The 24,840-nt window shown below is 44.8% G+C and overlaps 1 protein-coding gene across 1 annotated transcript in view; it reads left to right on the forward strand.

Moving 5' to 3' along the window:
• The window catches only part of LOC119456945 (uncharacterized), a 69,744-nt gene extending 45,235 nt beyond the window's left edge, over positions 1 to 24,509 (forward strand). Inside the window, exons 15-28 of the mRNA XM_037718764.2 lie at positions 406 to 495; positions 6,332 to 6,428; positions 8,749 to 8,801; positions 9,645 to 9,741; positions 10,143 to 10,259; positions 12,287 to 12,375; positions 15,099 to 15,244; positions 16,258 to 16,373; positions 17,286 to 17,430; positions 18,737 to 18,897; positions 19,767 to 19,858; positions 21,808 to 21,951; positions 22,515 to 22,677; positions 24,365 to 24,509. Of these exons, the coding sequence (XP_037574692.1) occupies positions 406 to 495; positions 6,332 to 6,428; positions 8,749 to 8,801; positions 9,645 to 9,741; positions 10,143 to 10,259; positions 12,287 to 12,375; positions 15,099 to 15,244; positions 16,258 to 16,373; positions 17,286 to 17,430; positions 18,737 to 18,897; positions 19,767 to 19,858; positions 21,808 to 21,951; positions 22,515 to 22,677; positions 24,365 to 24,442 (1,588 nt within the window). The 3' untranslated portion in view covers positions 24,443 to 24,509. The remainder of the gene's footprint in view (positions 1 to 405; positions 496 to 6,331; positions 6,429 to 8,748; positions 8,802 to 9,644; positions 9,742 to 10,142; positions 10,260 to 12,286; positions 12,376 to 15,098; positions 15,245 to 16,257; positions 16,374 to 17,285; positions 17,431 to 18,736; positions 18,898 to 19,766; positions 19,859 to 21,807; positions 21,952 to 22,514; positions 22,678 to 24,364) is intronic.
• The last annotated feature ends 331 nt before the right edge of the window (positions 24,510 to 24,840 follow it).

Consider the following 24,840-nt stretch of genomic DNA (forward strand, 5'->3'; position numbering starts at 1 on the left):
TTCGTCTAGTGCCACGCGAACATTAAGCACGTGCCGCTCCAACTGTATACGCAGGAGACGGCCTTGACAACTCGCCGTTCGCATTATACCGGCTCCACTCGTTCACCCGGGACTCCCCCTCCATTTTTGTCCCTCTTGCCATAGAAGGAGAGAGAGGGAGGGCTCCGTGCCCAAGGCAATCCACACGCATTCAATAGCGCCTCTTTCTCTTCGCAACTACTCTCTCTCTCTCTCCGGCCGATGTTGCCTTCACTGCCATCTATGTCGCAGCGAACGCCGCTCTGAACCAACGCCGCGCCCGTCGAAAAGCGGTAGCAACGCTCCTTCACCGGACGGCGAGTGGATTTGCTCCGCGTGTGGGGGGCCCTGGGAACGCCCCCGTGTGTGCTGGTGCGCTCGCTGAAGCATCACGAATAGCGGATTTATTATGGCGACCTTCCTGGGATTACCGGATTGGATTATCCTCGCGGCGACGGTCTGTGTCCTCTTATATCTGTGAGTATATTCTTTCACTCGCGAACCATGACGCGCTACGCATCCTGCTGGCAGCCAGAGCAGGCTGCGTGACAAGTTGCGGGTAGGTAATTCAATTAGTGGTAGACAAAACAAAAACAAAAGAACGGGCACAAGCGTACGCAGTGCTTTCAATGGTTCTATGTTCGAGGTGCACGATCAGATGTATCTCTGTATAGGTACGCATGCTAAAAAAAAATAGACATGGTCCTCTCAGTTAAACATAACTCTATATCCCTTGCGGCGCTGACATAACGCGCCTTTAAATGGCAGGGTTCTGACTGGTGGTGCAGAAGCCGCGGGGCGCCTTTTTTCGTCGCAACGATTAATATGATCTTTTTTACAACTGCTGCTCTAGGAGGACACGTGTAAGTGGCAAACAGAGGCCTGAGGAGATAACCTGAGATTATAATAAAGCGGTCGGCGCAGGATCTCTAGGGCAGCCAAGGGGCAGCGGCGGAAGCAGGGTGGTTCATGGGATCGGGCCGCCGAGGCCGAATCCTGCCATATAACGTACGCCTTACTTCTTTTGCGATAGGTAGTACATTCTGGAGAGTTTTGAGTAGCAATGTTGAAGAAAAGCAAGATAATGGAAAAGCTACGGATAAGGTCACTATATATGTAGTGCAAGTAATGAGAACAGGAAGAACGAGCAAAACAAACAAGCAATGAGGACAAGAGATATCGAAAGCCCAGCGTGGCTTAGCGCAGGATATAAGTATTCAAGCCGACCAAGTACAAAAGAAAGACCATCACCGCTATCAGCTCGCCAAAATGCTTAGTTTACTCGTAAAGGTGATGGACCGAAAGGTCCAACTCATAAACTTGATTCATTCCAAAACGTGCCTATGCGCGACACCTATACGGCCGCGGTTGCAGCTCATTGGTGATATAGTCGTGCTACTGAGCGCGAGGTAAAGAGTTAGGGCCCATTCACACTTGCGACTAGGCGAGGTCGCACGACCAATTGCGACTGGCGACCAGAAAACTACTAAAGACGAACGATGTTCACACTTACAAATGCGACCGACGAGTCGATAAACCGAAATGTATCACGATATGCCGTTCACGTCTGCTTGAAATGTCATCGCCGCGTAAAATAAGCGTCAGCGTATACGGACGTCCTGTTCCTTCGTATCTGATTGGTTCAGCTGTTCTGCGACTGTGGTCGCGCGACTGAAAAATCGAGCAGTGAGCGACTGGCCCGAAACGGTCGCATTTCGAGAAAAACGACCATTTGCGACTACTTGTGACTGGTCGCTTTGCGACCAACTTGGTCGCGCGACCTCGCCTAGTCGCAAGTGTGAATAGGCCCTTGATACCCTGCTGCAGCTGTTAAACTCTGGTTAGGGAAACCCCAAAAATATTTACCCACGCACGCTTTGAGAGTCAACTCATGTGTCACTGCCTACCTCTGTTGCTCTCACGGCCAAACCAAGTCTTCGAAAGAGGAAACGAAAAAAAAAAAAAAAAAACTTGGGGCAGCTTCACACTAGTGGTGCGAAGTCTGAGCAAACAGCGAAGCTGGTGGGCCTTCCCTAGCTTAACTTGGCTTTTCATTATTATTCAAGCACCCTAAAGGCCCATTGAGCATTACATAGGTAATGAACATGCTTGAACATGTTTCTCTATGCCTCGGCGACGCGGAGCTACATACTCTGGAGTGACGTAATTGCCTAGCGTCGCCCCCGCGCGGCTGTGGGAAGAAGCTAGGCAGAGCTACGGATAAAGGAGCGAGCGGTGTTGCTGCGGAGGTTAGGCAAGACGCTTGGTTTCAGCTTCCCTAGCTCTCGCTTCAGTCTTTCGTAAGCGACGAGTGTCGAGTGCTCTGGTCGAAACCTACCGAGCCGCCGCCAGAGGCATCGGCTGCAGTCACGGACACCGGACGCGTTCGACGCGAACGCGGGGAAACGCGGTCGGCTTCCGTAGCAGTTCTACTCGTCCCACTACCACCTGCCTCCCTCCTCCTCCTCTCCTCGCATCCGCTATGCTGCGCGTTGCTATTTTTATACGCTGCTTTCACTCTCTCTCAGCTCCCTCTCCCTCTGTTTGGCGAAGTAGTAGTATGTGAGGAGGTGGCACTCTGTTGCAAGGCGACGCCCGTGACGTCATCGCCAGGCGGAGGAGTTTTCTGCGTACACCACCGGACTACCTCCAGCTTAAACAGCTTCGCTGTTAAAAATTTTCTTTCACACAGTATATGTCTGCCAGCAAGTCCGGCCGCCGAATACTCGAGATGGCGGGCCTCACCGCCATGGCCGCGGAGTCGTGCGCCGTCCCCCTCCAACAGGAAGAAAGGGACGCCTTTAGAGTCTCCACATTCCCGAGGAACGTTCACCCACAACACAACGAGGCCAGGCGCGCAGCCAGGGCCCGAGCACTCATCAAGACTGCCCTGCAGAACCCAGAGCTAGCGTCCTTTGTCGACGCGGCGCAGTATCCCAGATCAAACTCGTACGCGGCCACGGTGGTTGACCCCCAGGGCAAAATCCTGAACGCAGCGTCCATCCAACACTCGACGGCGTCCGTCGCAGAGCAAGTCGCAGTGGCGCTGGCTCTGTGCGATCCCGGGCGCACCCAGATCTTCACAGAATCCAGGTCGGCGGCGATGGCCTTTCTCGCCGGCTCGGTCTCGGCCGAGGCTGCGGCGGTGCTTAGGACCCGCAAGCCAGGCACGGTCCGTCACGTCATCACTTGGTTCCCGGCTCACATGGGCCGGAACGTCTCTCCCGGCTCGATCAACCCCAATGAGCTGGCCCACGACCAGGCGCGAGGTCTCGTCAACCGCGCCGGTCTGAGGGGCCCGGCTTCGCAGGGGATCAACCGGACCACGGACCCGCTGCTTACTTTTCACGACATCACGGCTCACTACCAGCTGGGACGCAGGCAGTTCCCGGCTCCTCACCCGAAGCTCGGCAGACCCCAGGCCTCGGTGTTGAGAATGCTGCAGACGGGTTCATTTCCGTCTCAATCTAGGCTGAGCCACTACGCTCCGGGTGTGGATCCCCGCTGCCCCGACTGCGGCGAGGAAAGGTCCACCTTTAATCACATGCTATGGCAATGTTCAGCATTGCACCACTCGCCTTTTAACAGGCAAGAAGACTGGGAAGAATCCGTCAAGAGCGACGACCTTTCAATCCAGCTTCGGGCTGTCCAAAGGGCCTGCGAAAGGGCCGAAGATCACGGTCTTCCGCCCCCGGTTCAGGTGCGGCCCGTGACTACGACAAAGTAGTCCCTTAGGACAAAATAAAGTTTCTTGTCTGTCTGTCTGTTCACACAGTATACGTATTTCGCTCGACCTTGAGCGATTGGCGCGGCGGCCACAGTTGGGTGTCTTACCACGTCGTGACTGTTTGATGATGCCATTGACCTGCAGCTCTTTCGTTACGCAATAGTCAGCTTTGCAGTCATATGGCGTGAAAAAAGAACAATAAGGTGGCTCGCACGAATCAGAATTTTGAAGCGAAAGCTTCATTACGCTACCTCGGGCAGCCATCGGTGACTCAACACTTTTCAGCTTGAGAGCTAAAGGTCAAACCCACGATGGAAGTATTCTTCCATCGTGGTCAAACCACAAGAGAGCATTAAGGCGCGTTTATAGTCCGACGTTATCGTTGCTCACACTTTGTCTTGCATTATTTACCAACTTATTCTTGGGTTATTTGAGTATGACAGCCCACAAACAAATATCATGAAACAAAACACCGGCAGCGCATGACTTTTAGGTTAAATATTCTCAAACTAAATATTATCAGTGCGAAAAAAAAATTTACAGTCACTTGAGCATACGCCAAAGAGGGTGAAGGCGAAAGCCTGCGCGCTCAAGTATCACTTTACTTTCTCAATCGAATGCAATGTTACTTTTGAAGCGAAAGCTTCATTACGCTACCTCGGGCAGCGTCGGCGACTTAACAGTTTTCACCTTGAGAGCTAGAGGTCAAACGACAAGAGAGCATTGAAGCGCGTTTATAGTCCGACGTTACCGGCACGCGGGCGAGCGTCATCAGATGCCGGGCGCGTCGGAGCGCATTGGCCGCGCGTCCAGTTACGTTGGCGGCGTGAGTACGTCAAACCATCGGTTGAATTATAGCCGCTGTTATTCTCGCCAACGTTACACAACCTGTGCGCGCGTTCACGCTACGTCGGACTATATTTAGGCCTTTACGGAGCCCTAGCTGACAGGAGACATCGCCTCCGTTTCCCGAGTAGAGTTGGGCCAGGCTGCGAGTTTCAACCAAGTCTCACTACTTTACTGATCAACGCAGTGTCTTCATAGGCATGAAAAAGATTATGAATAAACACTGTATTCATTGCAAACATGTCTGTATATCATTGCGAAACCACACCTCGGCCACAGCTCGACAATGGGCCTAGCCAGGGCAGTGAAGTTTTCGCTATCAGGGTTAACCAAAGCTAAACACCACCAATTTTTTGTCCCTCGTTTTGTAAACACGCTGCTTCAAATTCTCAGCTGCGTTTGATTGAGGTACCAATGCTGTGTGTCGTCTTTTTACTGTGCCTTCTTGTGTTCGTATTACGTTTCGCACTGTATCAAGAGTGTTTCTGATGCATCACCAACAAGCCCCCATTGCTACCCTTGCCAGTGTGGACGCTGCCAAAACCCCCAAATTTGTATAGCAAGGATCTCGGGCCGAATTCAGAAAGCTTGTCTTCCTTAAGGGCTCCTTGTGATTGGCCGGCCGCCTTCCATAATAAAATTTCCTGCGCTAGGATTGGCTTGAATTCGTTTTCACGAACAATGATAGTCTAGGAGCTTTTAATGAATACGGGCCCTGATGAAGAGAGCGCTTTCTGCAGTATTTGTTACTGCGCAGTTTATTGATGCAACTTTTATGCAAGCTGCGGAGACCGTGTCACAATACACCAATTTTTTTCAACTTATTATACCTATCGTTAATAAGAGTTTAATTAAAGGTAAGTCTAATAATATTTTCGAATTATTTGTGTTACTGGTGGCGGACAATCGGTAGGGTGTTATTAACAAGTTGATAAATTATAAAAATGATTTACACATATTTGCTTGACAGTCGATAGGTTCTACAAAGATCAGATCATAACACGCCGGTAAGAGCAACTCAAGAAGACCGGCTATAAAGTTATTTCCTTTTAGAATCGGGAACCACGTGTCACCAGGATGTTTGTAGCATTAAAACGTCTAATGACGGTTAATAAACTGGGTGCTCGCTATCAATTGTGCTCACTATCAAATTACAATTTCAATTTTGTGCCTCTAACGCCCTGAAGCAGGAGTTCTAACGGGTGCTGACTTAAATGAAAAAATAAATGACGCTCGTCGACGATGTCGCAATTGACGATGTGTGCGTGCGGCTGTGCGTGTACTATATGTGATGTCTGCAGTGAGTACGCATGTGATGCCAGCGTGCTGTACATACGTCTTGCACGTATCAATGGAGTGATACATCCCATATTAATTTTCTGGCGCGCCACCTATTCTGAGGCAGGTGAGTATAAAAAAGTGTCTTTTTTATCATATGGCGCATAGGAGATGTTCCCTTTATTTGGTGCCGGCTACTCCTTTTCAGATAGAGATATTAGAAAAAAAGAAGAATTGACATCAACACATTAACACGAAAAGTCAACTCCAAATCACAATCACACAGAATCCAGACACATAAGTACATTAAGCCACACTAAAACCGAAAGTCAACTCATAAACGCAGCGACGCAAAGTCCAGTCACATGGTGTCATGATCATTATAACGACGTCACTTCAGAAATTGCGCGGTTCACGCAAAGCCAAACGCACGAGTAATGGTTATTTGTACAATCTTCGCAGGTATGCGTCTCGGAATCGCAACTACTGGAAGAACCAAAACGTCACGTCAGAGCCATTTGCCCTCATATTCGGCCCGACAGTGAAGCTCATGTTCCAAGTAAGCTATTATTTACAAGTATTACAAGCTATTAATACAATTTTGGCCTGCGCACTGATGTGGTAAAATAAGTAAACTTAACAGTTCAAACTTCACAATGCTCATTTATGCCCGTACATTCCTTGGTTCAAGAGGTCGCATACGCGGCAGCCAATTTACCCTAAAGATCACGTACAATACACACCCAGCATTATGACTTAAGGCAAGTCTACATCTCAAAAAGATAATAAATAAATAAAAAGAAAAGAGGAAAGGAAGAAAAGTAACAAGTGATTATCAGTTACGTTCTCTTAACGAAACGTTATTATTATACGTCATCTTCTGTTTTGTATAATACGTGCTTGTTCTTTTTACTAACAAAAACTGAGTGACTACAAATTAGTAAGTACGAGTAATTTCCCCTATCTTGTCCTTGGTGTCATTGTTTGTTGGCTTCTTATATGATATGATTAATCAAAATCTGGCCCCTCGGGTCCCTTTCTTCTTGTAAATTATTGTGCTCTTCTAACGAAACGTTGTTGTTACGGGCCATTGTTTGTTTTATAAATAGGTGTTTCTTCTTTTTATCAACACTTCACAACTTTAAGTCTTTTGATCTTTCAACAGATTGCGGTTCGTCTGTAAATAAAAAGGTGGATAGATTACAGCAGATTGATGACATCTGCCGTGCTTGAGCAGGATCACAAGATTTGTTTGCAAAACATCTACCGAAAAAAAATCTTTTTTTTTTTTGTTAACGCTACCATTAAGTTGCGCTCGTGAATGAAAATCTGACCTCCACTCCCCGCAACCCCACAAAGTGTAGCACCTCACAGAACCTATTTACGATAACCAGACTAGTCTTTTGATCGATGGCGCTTGTAGCAATACGCTTGTTCCTATTCTCAGGCAGAGTATAATAGTTGGGCACATTTACGATGCAATTATTAGGGAGTTATAGCTCAGCAGGTTTAGGGGCCGGCGGAACGAGCGGGCGAGCGGAGAGGGCAGCGAAGCACCGCACGAAAGGAAGAGTTTTAGCTCAGCGATCCCTCGCTCGGTTGAATGATGATGATGATGATGATGATGATATATTGGCATCCCCTTTGAAACGGGCAGGCGACAAATAGTCACCTAGCCTGCTTTATTTAATCAGGTATACTATGCTGCTTATCTAGCATTTTGCTATACCTCTCATTAATCTTTTTTTTTTTTTTTTTTCGACAAGTGGCGCGTTTTGCTGCGCCACCTCTCGAACAAGGTTGGAGTTATAGCGTCAGCTAGCTCGCGGTCAAGCGCTCGCTTCGGGTTCCCGATCGCGGTCATCCACTTCAAATCGTCGCCAAACGGCCTCGTTGCTGGAACCTCTCGCAGTATACAGAGGTCCTATTCAGTGGTGAAACACATCCGAGGCTTTTTCGCCTGCAGGCGAGCCAGCGCCGCGTTTGAATACGACGCCGACGACATGGGGCTGTTCGCGCGGGTGGTCGCCATGTTTGTTTCGCAGAAGCGCTGGTCCGCTGCGCGCGATCCGCTAGGGAGAGGAAACCAGCGGAGCGAAGGGCCCGCTCCGTAAACACGCTGGCCGCGCCAGCGTACCGCACATGCGCAGTGGCGTCTCCGCTCGCCCGCTGGGCCCGCTGGCCCGTAAACCCGCTGAGCTATAACTCTTTATTGCTGTCTTCTTACCAAAAGGTTAGCGCATGACAACCGAGACAACTTCGAATTATGAAGATCGTTGCGTGTTCACACGTCGTCACTACTATGCTGTGTACTTTTGCATAGCAAAATGATTTCATGGTTGCCTTCCTCGCGTTGCCTTCACTGATGTGGTCGTTGTTTTATTAGTTTACTCTGGTGATCTAGGAAATGTTAGCGACGTTTGTCGTCTGGCCTTCCAGCCATAACTGCCCATCGGACTATGAAACGGAAACGACACATTCGAAAATTCAAGCAATAAGAGAACAAAAAAGTACCAATCAAAAAAAGTGTGTCGGTGAAATGCTGACATCACCCGTAACGAAAGAGTATGAAGATTGAACGAATGCGGTGTATCAATTCACGGCGCAAAAATATTTTAAAGCTTTTGCAATAATAATTTCTTAACAAACGATTTAGTTAATACGTGCGTTATGAGTAGTCACGCTACAGTTATGCGCAGGAATGACGTTCGCCTTTGAAGGCACCAATTGTCATGTTTAACATACTCAAATAGCCAGGTCATATGATGTGCCGGAGCTCCACCTTTCATTTAAGTTTGTCGTAGTGTGTTTGGATTCATTACATGAAAGCACACGTTCTATTTTGTTGAACTTGGCTTCAATGCCCTCTTACTTTACAGCCTATTCATTTGCTTGATACCACCCGGTATAAGAAGTATGGAAGATTATTCGGGTGAGTGCATCGGTTACAGTTATTGAATTGTCACTATCTAACCAAAAAGATGTAGGACACACAAAATTTCTAGGATGTTTATTTCGTTTATTGCATCTAACGCGAACAAGTACTCTGTAAAATTAGAAACCACAGAAATCTAAATATAATGATGTTATTATGAAATCGACGGTAAAACACGCCTTTTTTTCAGCTTAGTATAGTAAATCTATTATTATTGGCCGCTCGATATCGATGCCTGAAAGTTCGATACCTGAAAATTATTTTTTAACCACTGGAAGCTTAAACCACAGCCAAAAGTAGCGTTTTCGATCTGCTGGAGCGAGCTTTTAGTTGTGGATAATGCAGCACACCAATTATTAAATAATTATTACTATAGTAATGAATTTCTAACTCACATCAAACATTATTGTCATTTTTCTTCTACAAATGTCCGCTCCGTGTCCGTTAAGAAAGGTAAACAGGTCGTTATAATTTTCGTTCATGTCGAATCATGCATCGGCATTGCAGGTTTAAAGAAAAGAACGCTGAACCCTGACTTCGTGCTGTGCTTCAGCCTAAGGGATACTGGGCCCTTAATTTCGTGATGTATTCGTACTCTAACGCAAAAGCTGCTGTTGGTTAGAATCCGTCAGGTAACGAAATAATAATTAAAAAAAGAAACTGCACTATAATCTAACCATGGATAAAAATGGCAAAGTTGCACTTTTTTTTTCACTAGGAGCCTAGCCATTTGGACAGTGTGGTGCATAAGCAATCAGATAAACAGGTGCTACTGAATCAGATTTTCTTCATTCTTGCCGTACGGTCACACAAAAGCAACAAGTGGTTAATGACATGCAGTGCCTTTGAGACCGGCAAGAGCGTCCTGTTCGTCGCCGAACCCGAACTGGTGAAGCAAGTCCTGGTCAAGGATTTTCCAGCACTGCCCAATCGAAGGGTACGTCATGTGGCAGAGTTGAACCCACTGTCTCCCAAGTGATGTGATGGAAATATGACGAAAAAAGAAGCTGTGATGTGAATGAGATCACTGATACTACAAACTAAGTCTCTTAAATTTTCAATATAAACAACCACATTGCTAAACTAGAGCGTCTGCGACTACAAGGCCCAACCCGCCAAGAAACAACGAAAGAAACAAAGAAAAAAAAAGAGAAGAGCTTAGCAGTGTTCTCTCAGGCTCCGTTATTCACAATACGGTGTCCTCAATTTAGGGTGCAACGGTTTACTGGCATATCTACTTTTGCTGAAATTGCCGCAAGTGACATGCGCTCAATTTCTAAAGGGGACAACGAACAGGTCAATGAGACCCTCCTCTCTACGCTATTTCTCCTGATACAGGCGTTCAAGTTCTTCGACCCCATGTTGGACAACATGATGAGCATTGTTCCCGTGGATAGATGGCGAAAGATTCGACCGGCCTCGAGTCCAGCCTTTTCCACTGGAAGGCTGAGAAAGGTGATGAGCGTTGTTGTCTTCGTAGATGGCCAGTACATGGTGACAGTGCCATATCATAGAATGGGGACACTCGAAGACTAGAAATATATTCTTTAAAGCTCTTGCGTACTTAACGCAACGCTGAAGAATGTAAAGCATGTGGGACAATAAAAACAAAACAAAAAGCTCACGAAAAGATGGAGACAAGTCAGTGGGCAAACCAGGAAAGCATCAACCTGGAGACAAGTCTCCTTGTTTCAAAGACAAGTCTCCTTGTCAAAACGTTGGGCTCAGGAGAAGCGGCTGTGATAGTGATGTCACGTACCCCGCAAGAGTCACGGACTATAACTGACGATATGTGTGCTGTGCTATGTGCTGTGCTATGTGCTCTCTCTCTCTCCTCCTCATCTTTCATCCCCCCCATCCCACTCCCATGTGTAGGGTAGCAAACCGGTTGTGCTAAACTGGGTAACCTCCCTGCCTTTACTTCTCCACTCTTTCCTTCCTTCAGGATTAGACTTTCCCTTGTTTTGCCACTATTTATCACATGAAGGAAAAAAATAAGAAATAGAAAACGTATGCTCTAAAAACAATGAATATTCAAGGACTTCTTTAAACGACAGTAGCTGCTTGTTTCATATTCATGCTCATTTCCTGCAGTTCTTGTATTCCTAGAAGGAGTATGTTCACTCTTGTTGTGGATTAGCACAACAGGTTTGTCACCCTACACTTAGGAGCGGGATGGGGGAGAATGAAATATGGGGAAGAGAGAGAGAGAGAGCACATAGCACAGCACACACATCGTCAGTTGTTGTGGTTAATCGGTGTGAACATTGCCCATCGGGCGAGGTAACTCTTGAATGTGAAATAGCATATAAGAAAGGAGTCGCAGGCACTCCGTTTAATGCCACAGTACGGGCCATACTAATAATATTGCAAAAGGGTCGATGTGAATAATATGTTAAGCAGTACAAAAAAAAAATCTTCGTTAAGAGAGACTAAATTGTTTACGAGCTTTTGGTATTCTACGTTGCATTCTAGCTTGTTAAAGAGCTAGAGAGAACCAAAATAATAAAAGGTATCTATTAGAGAACAGTAATGAGTCACGAAAGCGTGGAAAAACACCTGTTTCTTTTTTTGCTCTTCTGGAGGGGGAGAAACAGGAGCCATCATTTATAGTGACATATGATATCGGAACATAGTAGCTTGGCGTATAACACTGATGATTATTAATACAATAATATGAAGGTGCGTAACAGATAGCTTGGTGAACAGCATGATAATGAGTGTTTAGCTGTAAGAACCCTCGCTTTGCGATTGACGTGTTAATCTTACACCGTAGTACAGATTTGACTGAGACGTGTCTGTTTTTTGGGGGAGGATTTCCAAGACAAACTTGTTTTATTGTTTTAGCGTAGTAGCCATAAAAATACTTGGAAGAGGCTGTAACACAGCACACTCGAGATGAATCCTGAAGTGCAGAGCCACGATAGATGTTGCGTGGAACTGCAATAATCTATCAAGTCATGCTTATATGTACCACGACATTCACATTGTTATATAAATTGCTACCACGTATTACTGTCTACTGTTCAGGAAGATATTTATGTTTTATCTGTTTTTATAACTTGCAAGTGGTGTTAAGACGGAAAAAATTTACAGCAAGTAGGAACATACTTTTTTTAAAGAGATATTTATTCGTTGCCAAACGCAGGTGTGCTACTTTAGTGGCCTGTAGCGAGCAAATATTGCTAAGGATAATTAGCCCTAGGAAGATACACAGATAGTACGAGCACAAGTAAAGTATACAGCAATATCATGCGATGACGCTTGCACATCAAAGGCGGTTGCTTAAGAATTAACACTCAAAAGCGTGCAGTACAATAGACGGCTCAATCAAGCAACGTAATTATTTAGCGCTAATTCCCACCCACCGTTATACAAGACAAACTAGCCGAAGGATTAGCCCTGATTGAGCAAATATTGCTTTTAAGTTGTCATGATATTGAGAGACCTGATGTATAATTGGCATCAACAAATAAACGCAGATGAATTCTCTGATTGAGGACTGCGCAGTGGTGACAGCAGAACACCTGAAACAGGCGGCGGCAAATGAGGAGGACATCGACATCAAACAGTGAGTGTACACGCGCACTTTCCGAATGAATGAATCTCTTTCAGAAAATAGCTCCAACGCTCGTATTCTCAAAGACATCTGGGACATCAGCCAAGGATTTTACTTTCGGTAACATATTATAGGGAAGCCAACAACGCAGGATGATGGATAATAACAAGAGGAAAAGTTCACAAGTTATCGCCCTTAAGAACACCAGGAAAAATGCAGACCATGTGGTAAAGGAGGCAATTAACTGTGCCAAATGTTATACTAAACGAAGTCGACTCCAAAATGGACCTTGCTGCAAAACTTGAGCAAGAACAGTGCAGCAACAAAACCTTTTTTCGAACACGCGGAGTGACACATGCAGGACCCTATATATATATATATATATATATATATATATATATATATATATAGAGAGAGAGAGAGAGAGAGAGAGAGTTAAAAAGTATAACGCATGGACTGAGGATATTTCTGCGGTTAAGTGATAGCCATGTAGAGAGTGTGCAGTTGCTGCTTTGAATAATTCTTAATGATATGTTGTCATCGCCTCTCGCAGAAGGCATATCGACATTTCTTGTTCTATAAACCTCCCATCATGTCACAGAGAACCACACGCGCCACGGTAACTTACTTGGTATGGCGTTGCGCTGCTGAGCTCGAGATCACGGGTTTGATGCCGGCCGCGGCGCCGAATTTTGATGGGGGCAAAATGCAAAAACGTTCATGTACTTAATTTTATGCGCTTGTTAAAGAATCCCAGGTGGTCAAAATCATTCCGCAGTGCCCCACTACGGTGTATGTCATAATCAGATAGTGTTTATGGTACGTAAAACTCCAGAATTTTACCTTAATAGAGAACCACAGAATAGAGGCCACGCAGACGGCCAGTGCTATACAGAGGAAAAAAATGGCATTTCGAGTGGATTGCACTGCGCCTTTAAAATTGCCAACAAGATGTGACGTTAAATGAAAGTTGGCTGACCAAAGGAAGACGTACCGTAACAATGCTTTGTTCGATGCTCACTTCATGAAAAAAAAAAATTACTTGCTTTTGAAGTTGCCGTGCTATTAGAGGCTTGTGATGCCTGAGAAAGTTTGAAAAAAAAACATTTGCTGGAATGGAGGTGATGTCCCAAAAGTGAAGCCAGACCGCCGCTATCTTAGGAGGGGCGGCTCTGGTGAAGGAAAAAAAGCGCCTTCCTCGCATTCCCCCCTAGCTTAACATGACTTATTTTCTGGTACACACACTTCAGCTTTTCAGGTAAGAAGGAGCAGTAACTTCCACTCCAGCAATTTCTGAAATCCTTCTTCTAAACTTCCTGGGGACGCCGTGTGTTCCTCTCGGTCATTCGTTGTTGCACGCATTTCGTCATGTTTTTATCTTGTATATTTACATATATTCAAGACAGATGACTTCTGAGACTCACTGTGCAACAGAATAACTCCTTCTTGGGCGAGTTGGGCTTCTTGAGCGAGTTGGTGTGCAAAGTTTACCTTTTTACGGCAGCCGTCTACAAGTGCAAATGGAGTACCGCGGCACCTTTGACGTCATATAATGCGTCATATATTTCGAATTTCGTATTCAAGATAAAAAGTTGCTATAAAATATGTGGTGCTTCGTCGACGCCCAAACAGATAGGTATATGTTTACTTGAGACGTAGGAGAATATGAGTGGCTCTAAGTCTAGCCTCCTAAGATACCTTGTACAATGCATTGCACATTGCCTTCAACATTTCTTTTTTCGAAATTCACTCCTAACTGATTACGCGAAATATTCATTCTGGGTAGGAAGTACGTTGCAAGTGCAACTGGTAAAGAAGTGGTTTACTCATATTCTTGTCATCCGCTTCCGAGGAACTTCGCCCTGAATTGATCTGGACTTCTGTGTCATCCCAGACGGCCGAAAGCAACCTTGAAGTGTGTTTAGATATCACTGAAATTGCGTCACAATACCGGGCGCGGCAGCAACATGGTAACGTACTACACGTAATTCCATCTTCATCTCTGCATTCAAGCAATGAAATGCAGTTTTTATCACAGCAACCATAGGAGATGATTAATATAGTTCTTTTTATATACGCAGCTTTTGGCATCTAACCGTGGTATTTAAATTTTTAAATTCTTTTTCAGGTTCATAACCTAACAGTAGAGAATAAAAAAAAAACACCTTGAAGAGCGATTGTATCCAACGGTTGTGTTCGGGTCCCAGGAGGCTAGAAGTTTTTATCGTACCACCGGTTGATTTCTTCGCCCTCTTAACTAATCTCTCAATAAAGATGTTTATTCTCTCTATCTCTCCTTTATTATCGATATCTACCTTTTGACCTCATCCTCGCGCCTCACTCAAGTTTTTTTTTTTTGGACTTGCACGCACGCACATGTTGCGTTATTCTCATATAGTTCGAAGGAATGTGAAACTACAGAACAGCATCGATTGCTTGCTTTCTAAATTGACGATCACACTGACGTCAACAACGTTTGTGGGAAGGCTGAACTCGTGAAATTTCTTCGTGTTGCCCGCTGCGGACAGCATCAAAATTAAACGAACATTGCAGCTGCGTGCGAGGTACTCCATAACTATACGCAAGTCTAAAACACTGCGTTGGCCTCAGCCATTCGCAGAACTAGAACATTTGATTGTCATTTTCGACAACTGCGGAGGGCAGAGGGATCACTTTTAAAGTAACCATTTCATTACCTACAACGTGTGGCCTACTTAATGGTTTCTGCCACTCAGGTTCTTCGGCAACTATTCGGTGGACGTAATCGCAAGATGCGCATTTGGCACGAAGTTGGACTCACACTCGGACCAGACCAACGAGTTCGTCACCAGATCACGACAGGCATTCTCGGGACGCATCACACCACGCCTTTTTATCTTTTGTGAGTAGTCCAACGTGGCTATATAACTTCTTAACTTTTTTTTTAGCTCATCACATCATCGTTTCATGAAGGAAATAACGAGTGTTATTCACAAGAAGCGTTGCTTTTTTCCGCCTTATACTAATTGTTTATTTGTTGCGTCCGTTTTTCCGTCACTGGGGGTGGCTCAATGGCTATTGCATAAACGCGAATTTGATTCCCTGCTTCGGCGGCCGCATTGACAGGGGTGGAATGCATAAACCGTCGTGTTCCGTGCTTTGGTTGCACGTTAAACACCCATAGGTGGTCAAAATCAACCCGGTGTCCAATGTCCCTCATAACCCAGTGTCCCTCATGATCCGAAATGTTGCGAGATGTTAAAGCCCCTATTCTAATGTGTTCCTTCGCTTTCTAGCGTGTACTGATTTTTAAAGCATTGCTGTCACAACAAACGTCCCCGTTTGCCTCACTTAAACTGGTGCTATTGAAAGTCAATGAATAAATAAAAACCAAAGCTTAGTCTGTACTCCACAAATAGTGCCTTGTTCTCCCGAAAAGCCCATTAACATTCAGAGAGGATTTCGAGATAATTTCCGTTATGTCAAAGTGGCTATGCCAAGTGTCATCGTGCATTTTAGAGAATCATTTATTGGAGACGAACCTCTCTGGTATTATATACCCGGATTAACAGCATAGCTGTAGTCCATCGCGGTGCGTGCATGAAACATCCTGGAGTTATTTGCATGTATATATACATGTGGCGAGTAGTAATAAACAGACTAAGTACGGTACGTTATTATGTGCCCAATGTACGAAACGTTGTAGCACTTAGCGGGGGCTTGAGCGTGTTAGCTTATTTTGCAAAGAAAAAAAAAAGACATAACTTGGTTCGTTTCTTTAAATTATTAAACAACTGCTACGGATAGCTTTGACACGTTGTGTTAAAGCATGCACCTGACTTTTTTTCCTTCTTTGGATCTATCAGTGAGGCGCTGAAGTAGCGAAGTCTGCAATTAATTATTTCTCAATTTCAGTTGTATTCCCAGCCATTGCGAAATTGTTTGGGCTGCGACCATTCAATACGGAAATATTTCTCTACTTCAAGGAGATATGCTTAAACATCATCAAGGGCCGGCAGGCCAAACAATCTGTAAGTAATGTTATGGCCGTTTTGTAAACGTTAATTAACGATTAATGCAGAACTAAAGCTTGCGCACACCGACACCGACTCAGTAACTGTCGCCTTATGCAGACATGACATATTTCTTTATTTCCTCTTTTCTTTTCTCATATTTTCATTTCCTCTATTCCCTCCTCCTATAGGAGTAGGCAGGCGTTGTGCCCCTCTCGGTGGCAGTTGTCAGCTTGCTCCCTCCTTAATCCCTTTGTGTCCTTGTGTGTATATGTGTACAAATCAAATAATAATTACGCCACTGCTCTCCTGTGCAATACGCTCCGGAGCGCCTACAGTCTGCACTAGACCAGTTCCATCTATCGCCAAGGTTGATTACCTTTTCATGCTAGACCTAAACCGAGATTCAATATTCCACCCTAAGCAAAGTAAGCTCATACAACTTTACTTGAGACTCAAGGGGGCGTTTATCCAACATTCTTTTCATAAGATGGGGTGCGGAAATACTCCAACTGTCACAGCCAAAGCCAGAGACGATCTCACACATCCTCTGCGGCTGCCCTGATTGCAGCAAAGAATGTCGGACACTTACTACCGTGGTGTCTGGTTTGGACGACAGACCACTTTCGGTGCTGAAGATTCTGGCGCCGTCCAAAAAGACCCTAAGTGCATGGTGAACGAGAGTACCCTTGAACTTCTTTAACGTAGAGTGGCTCCACCTCCGGGGTTCAGAACTGCATTCCAGGCGCATGCGCATTGTGACGTGCTGGGAGCTGAACATATTTGTAAGTCGCATGCATGGGTACACTTCATGCCGCACTGTCTCAATTTTGTTCCCTTTCTCCCTTTCCTTTAAGTAGAATAGCAGGCCAGAGAGCTCCTCTGGCCAATCCTTTTGGTTCTTTCACGTAAAACATGTATCTCTCTTAGCGGCACGAGGACTTTCTTCAACTGATGATGGACGCCAAGGAAGGAAAGCTTGCATCCTCAGTAGAAAGTGTTTCTGAACGGGACAACCAACTCTTCAACCTTGGTTCAGACTTGAAGCCCGACACGTCGTTTTCATCGAACAAAAGTAAGGCTATCATTTAGTATATGTTTTCTAGCCTGGTGTCTAGGTGTAATCGAGTAACACGTATAGCCACGAATCTGAAAAGACATCAAGCGACGTCGTTTTTTTTTTTTTGTGTGTGTGTGTGTCACTAAGTGTACACAAGAGCGTTGGTATTTTATACGTTGAAAACAAGAATTATTCGGCAACAAGATGATGCGTTCGGTTCCTAACAAGTGCAATGTGCGATCATACTCTCAACGAAGGGAAAAAAAACTTTATGCTTTGTTCGCCGTAAATGCCACGCAAGTTAAATATGAGCATGTGCGCTTAATTTTTCTGGATGTCTGGAGGTATGCTTGGCAGAGCATATTTTCGATTGTTGTTGGTTTTTTGGCGTGACATTAGGGCAGTTTTCCCGATCGTGGCCGTCACGGTTTTGTGTCTTCATTATTTCTCACGGTGCCCCTGCATTTCACATTAGCTCGGCACTATGTTTCAAAGCCAGAGGGTCACGAAATACACTTTCGTATTAGTCCATACAAAAATTCATTATGTGGCGTGAGAGACCATTGTACAAATAACAATCGTGGTCGTATGAATTCACTTTCACAAGGCGAAAATTCACACCGCCGCAATCACATGAAAGCTCCAAAGCAACCCTTACGAATTTGAAAGCTTTAATGTGATGAAGTTTGATATCATGTGGTCATGGACCCGGCTTTGATCTTTTTAGTATAACCGCTGCTAATGCTGTAGGTTTTTCTGAAATATCTCCTTGAGCCCAAAGCACGGCTAATATTCTTTTGTATCACAACGAATACGGTACAGGCACTGAAAAAAAAAACAGTATCACACTGAAAGCATAGAAGATAGCAATGGTATATGCACTATAGCATTTCTACCCGATCACTCCTTGTCATTGCATTGTTTCAGTACCCAGATTAACGGTAAGAAATAAAGTAAGAAAAAAACCACCTCTGGTTCACACGTATCACACAATGATGTCATAAAACGGCGTTGCAACCACAGAGAAGGGGGCGGCGTTCGCTGTCTAAGGTGTTCAGTTTTCTACAAAGGCAGTTCCCAAAGAAAGCGGCGTTTTAAAATCTAACTGTGGGAACTTTCTCCTATAGCTACGCATTGAAGTGCAGTTTGGACAAGTTAATCTGCGCAACAAATGCTAAAAACAATGAAATTGCGAAAAGGCTACACGTTGTGTTTCAAGCTTTCTCTAACGGTAAGCTGAAACAGTGTTTACATAAATCAGAGCAGAAAGCGTGAAGCTAGCGCTGTGACGTTTCATTAACCGCCGATGGGCTTTTTGCAGCACTGACCGAGGAGGAAGCAATGGCTCAATGCGTGCTCTTCTTCTTCGCTGGCCAGGACACGACCTCGAGTGTGATATCGTACACGCTATACCAGCTGGCACTTAACCCCGAGGTGCAGGAAAAGCTGAGGGAGGAAGTGGACGAGTGCTTCAATATTCACGTACGCTGTCCATGATCCATGATCCATGATCCATGATCCAAGTCCATGATCGAGTAATGTAGCTCGGTGAGCCAGTAGGTTGATGTTATAAAATCTACGTGCTTTCTTATATGAGAGTGTCCAAAGCAGTAACAATTAACAATCTGTGACTTCCTTTCACTTCTCGAGCGGCTACACGCGCCACAGAAAGCAGAGTCATTCTAATCGAGCCCTTGGTAATCACGGTCCAATCAACTGGCGTAACTGAAGTGCAGGAGCCAGGTAAAACGCCCGACGTGACCATTGAGGCGTCGGTATGTCAGACAGCCGGATTTTGGTAATCGGCTTGCTGCCTTTAATCCAGTTGTTGATTAAGGAAAGTCCACGCAGCACGTAAAATAAAGGTAAATTCGTTTTTTTCTCTATGAAGGATACAAAAAACTTGCAGCGAGACCCTTTTGTGCTGACCTTCCCTTCTTAGTAAAATTGAAATGGTGGTACTCGGCGCCTTGAAGTTGAGGTCAGCACCGCTCGTACAACACATGCGGCGCTATTCGTTTCAGTTAACTGAGAGGAAACATAGTAGCTCCAACAACGGTACCGAATGTAAATCTGCGAACATTTGGCTCACAAACGCGATTTGCTTCACAATTCCCTTTAATCAGGGGCTTCGTGTGCTAATGCCTTAAAAGCAGTGCCACAAAAGTGTTCATGATGCTAAAATAAAGAAAATAGTAATGAAGAAAATACTGAGGAAAAGATAATGAGACATTATGCCACATGGAAACGCTTGCCAAAAAAGAAGTATAGTCGGTATACCAGAGGGAGAGGGGGTGATCACTACTTCTGAATATTCTCTAACATTTTGTCATTTTCCATTTGCCACACAGGGAGAACATCCCAGCTTGGATGTGATTACGAAACTCAAATACCTACACGGTGTTGTCTCGGAGGCTCTTCGAATGTACCCTCCAGCAACACGGTAATGTCATTTGTTGTATGTGTTGCCGATACCATAGGATATAAGCGGCCCGATAGGTTGCGTATTTCTCATCGAATATGATGTCAGCTTCTTTATTCTTTTTATCTCATGTTTGCGCAAATGGTTATTTTATGCACATGGGATGTAATGTCGTTTAGTGTAGCTAATACTGTATTCATTTTTATTGCCTTCAAATATTCGGTTGCTGCACTCTTGTTTTTTCAGTGTTCATTACTTCTTATGGTTTTGTATCTGTCTGCCCCAGCATGAGCTCTTTAAGCGCGCGTAATATCAAGGGTTCCACTACAGTGGCTTCACTTCAGGACACATTTATGTACTTACTGTTGGCTAATCTGGTTTCCCCAGAAATGGATAATAATCATGCCATGTGTGCCTCCGGCTCCATAGTCTCCCGAAAATATATTATGGACGTGACAAGATACCTACTCGTATGTACGTGATATAAATGCTATAAACAGGGATAAGGTGCCTCAGAAAGGCTGGCCAACGTTTCGATAGGAGGCTTCGTCAAAGGCGGCCTCGTCATCCTCAGCGGGTTAGTTTTAAAGAGTTAATAGAGTGACGTCACGTCGATGTGGTCTGGCTGTAAAGGGAGAGACTGAAAAGAAAATGACTGCTGGCGTTGGACTGTCTAGGCGCGGTTTCTAAGACGAGGGGACAAGAGCGGGAGAGCGAGAAATAAGAGGGGGTTGGGGGAGCGAGAGGTGAGGGAGCGTATAGAGGTGTCGTGGGCGGCGTGCGTTTGGGGCCCCTGAAGAGCCGGTCAGCCGGTCAGTATGCAAGTGACAACAATACGAGTTGCAAGAATGACTTGAGTAGCGTAGCATCAATGCGTCGTGTAATTTTGAAGGTGTTAAGATGGCGACACGGAGTCTGAAAAGGGGGGCGGGGGTTGTGGTTGACAGGGAGCGGCTCGGTCCTTCAAGGGACGTTAGCCTCAGTAGTTCGCCGTAGGTGTCTTCATGGCGGTATACAGAAGTGGCGGGACCCTGTGTGGTCGAGGCGCCGAAACAGGTATCCTGGCATCTGGGACTTTGGAATGTGTCGGTGTGGATCTTTAAAAGGCAAAGAAAAGGACGGAGAAAAAAGGGGGAAAAAGAGAAAAAAAAAAAAAGGTGGCATAGGAGGGTGACAGCGGAAAAAAGAAAATTTAAAATAAAAACACTGAGGGGACAGGTGTGCATGGAAAAGCGCTTTTCCATGTACACCTGTCCCCTCAGTGTTTTTATTTTAAATTTTCTGTTATGCAGAGACGAAAGATTTTCTTTGTCGACGCAACGGTGTACGCGCACGGACGCAGGAAATTTGCCGGAGTAGCCAAATACAGCTTCGCTGTAAATCGAATTTCTCACGATACCTGAATGATACATAGTGAGACCAAATTCTTCAATTCCATTCTCAAGCATTGAATTATCACAACAAACCGAATATTTGTCGATATTGATGCTTAATATTTGTCGAATTGATACTTAAAGAATTGAGCGTAAAGTTCTTCGAAAAGCTGTGAGCACCGTAAAATGGAAAGATGCGCCCGCATCGCTACTGTGTTCGCCCGCGTAAATTCGCACAACCTAAAATTTTATTTACCTTTAGCTTTATCGTCTTTCTAAACTAGTGCATAATAGTAAAAATGGCACAGGTCACAATGTCTAATTAAGCGCTAAGTTCCTGCTTCCCATGAAACGCGGAGCGAGAGAAGATGAGAGAGAGATGAAGAAGGGAATGCAAGGAGGTTAGCCGTGTGCGATTGACTACCCTGCACTTGCGGAAGAAAAAACATAGACAGATAAAAAAAAAGAAAGTGGCAGTCAGTGGGAACATACTCGCAAAATCCATCACAAGAAAATGATAATATATGAAACGAGTTTCATACCTCAGTGACAATTATATGAACGACTGATATGCTACTGCCCCTCTCATTGTGACAGAATTGAGCGATCGCCATTGGAGGACTACATTCTGGGAGACACTGGAATCAAAGTGAAGAAAGGCGAATTAATTGGAGTCCCCGTCTACTCAATGCATCACGACCCGCAGTACTTTCCTGATCCGTTCACGTTCGACCCCGAGAGGTAAGCCAATAAACCCTGAATACAAAAATCTGGAATACTCCGTACTTAGAGGGTTGTACTGTGGGCTTGTTGGCTCCTTGTGGCAAGGCGAGCCTAGAGCACGAAAAAAAAAAAACGACACCACCCAAGGACACTTGAAGGCACACAAGGAGGCACAGGCCTCTGATCCACGCCGTGTGTATCGAGTGCGAGGGAGGAGGTCGAAGAGGGTGTTGACTGCAGGCGCATCTAACCTTAGACGACATGTCGGCAATTGCTCTGCCGAAGCACTTTCTTTCAGAAAACGTTAGAAGACGCGAGAGTAATAGCTTTGATTGAAAGTTCTCCATAGTTCAGGAGCGCAGCGCGACACTACTGAACAAGACGACGCTCAGAGTGAGAAGAACAGACCATAACCCTTAAGCTCATGAGCCTTCTTGTTACTCCACGTTTTTTTTTTTTTCTGCGGTATGTATAACTCGCCATGGCTCCATACTTCGCCGCAGCATGTTAGTAATTAGCTAAGCCTAGTCTATTGTGAGATGAAGAAGATCAAAGTGACATAACTGATCTACTTCTTGCAGGTTCAGCGACGAGAACGTGGGTTCCATCCAGCCGTACACGTACCTCCCGTTCGGTGCTGGACCGCGCAACTGCATCGGCATGCGTTTCGCTTTGCAAGCAGTGAAACTTTCTTTGCTCTACACTATTCGTAACGTCAAGGTGGTGCGCACAGAAAAGACGAAAGTGAGTGGAACTCCTCGCGTCAACACCGTGCGTTTGCTTTTAAAGGTTACATACATAATACTTGGATCATGCGAAAGAAGGTCGCAAGTGACCAAAGAGAAAGTCAAGAGCGTGTAAGAGACACTATCTAGAAAGTTACCTATGAGGTGTTAAAGCCCCACAATACCGTGTCGGGGCTTTCAAAAACATTGATGGCCGAGATATCTCGTGTCGCTGTAATAAATAAGCTCGCGCAGGCCTCGTATTGCATTCTGTGCTGGCGTACTCGGATGTTCCAGTGCAAACGTGATCGTATACGTATTGACGCAAACGTTTTTCGTCGAAGTCGTGTCATACAAAAATTGCAACACAATGCAGCATGTGCAATAGTACAGTTTCTTGAAGAATCTGAATCCTGGCCGCGGCGGCCGCATTTCGATGGAGGCGAAATGCAAAAACGCCCGTGTACTTGCATTATCGTGCACGTTAAAGCACCCCAGGTGGTCAAATTTAATCCGGAGCCCTCCGCTATGGCGTGCCTCATACTCAGAACTGGTTTTGGCACGAAAAACCCCAGAAAGAAAGGCGAATAAGAAGAATCTGCAATATCTAAATGCGTTTGGATTTTAATATTGTATTTTTCACCACGTTATTTGTGGGTGTATTTGCGGATGCCAATAATTTTTTTCTGCATTTGCGCATAATAGTTTTTCCGTCTTCCCTTTTGCTATCGTCTTTCCTTGGCTCTTGCGTAGAATTACCCGAGCACAAATGTCCTGATTTGTACTTGCACAGCAACATTTGTGTTTTGGGAAATGGCTAAGGAAACGTCTGAAACTACGTGGTGCATTAAACTTTAATTGTCGCTACATTCCTCTCGTTATTCTTTGCTTCAAGATTTTGCATCATTTCGCGCACATCTGTCAATTAAGACAACAGGTAGCTGGTACCGTCTGCTGGCTCCAACATCTCTTGAACAGATTAATAAATGATGAATGCCACAGCAGAACATTCTAGCTCAGAGTACGGTTTGAACACAAATACATAAAAATAACTTCGCTTGAAAACATGATGAAATATAGCCTGTACGTCATAAAAATATGTTTTAGGGGATAAAAGTCTCAGAAAGGAGCTGGAACTGACAAGGAGAGGAGCGTAGAATGTTTCTTCGCATAGTGCATCATTTCGTGCACATCTGTCAATTAAGACAACAGGTAGCTGGTGTGTTTGACCACAGGTTGTTGAGCTACATGCGCGGGTAGACCTGAGTTCCCAGAACCGGTTAAGACAGTACTTCACATTTTCCTGCTAGTATCTGCGAACAGCTTCATCATAGTTGCAGAAAACTGCAGTACTGTTGCGTATATGCTTGAGACAGGTCAGGGAAGTACGACCATGTGGAACTGGATGTTATGTTTTCATTTTTTTAACTTAAATCGACCACGATGTATTTTGTCATGATCAGCTATTGACATGAAAACCGCATGCACAGAAAATTAACCAAGTTACGATCACCGGGAAATCACTGCTGCTGGCTTTTTATGACGCCCAGAATAGCGCGTTTACATGCTTGCTGATCATATCAGATGCTGGATAATATGTTTACCTAGATGAAGTCTGTACTTTTTGATTACTGTTGATCCATGACCACACCTCTTATATGGCTGGCGATACTATGGCAAGCAACTGAAACTATGTTTATTTGCAGGTGCCTCTGGAATTCCAAAACGGGTTCAACATCCTGACTGCCAAGGACATAACACTGGGAATCAGGAAACGAGGCTAAGGAGCGGTATTGTCTCTGAAGTGATTAAACATGTCATAATATCGAAAACTGGGCCTTGAGAATGGCTTTTGTTTTTTCACAGCAGAGAAGAATAGAACAATTCGTTTTCCCCTGTCGGAAACAAAACCACACTAAGCAATGCTGTGGACAGATATTGTTATCAAAGGAGACGCAAGTTTCCTCTCGCATTGCAGTTCTTAAATTATAATACGAACATAAGTTATTATTAGGTGAAAAGAAATAACTACAGTCCAAAGAACAAAAAAGCATGAAATTTATTAATTCATTGCCTTTCCTCTGATACGTGCAGCACAGTTGACTTACTTTTTATAAGACATAATGGTGATTTGCCACACGAAGTGAGACTGTACTTGAAGGGCACGTTTTCAAAAAAAAAA

This window comes from Dermacentor silvarum, chromosome 6 (assembly GCF_013339745.2).
Source record: "Dermacentor silvarum isolate Dsil-2018 chromosome 6, BIME_Dsil_1.4, whole genome shotgun sequence".
Classification (NCBI taxonomy): domain Eukaryota; kingdom Metazoa; phylum Arthropoda; class Arachnida; order Ixodida; family Ixodidae; genus Dermacentor; species Dermacentor silvarum.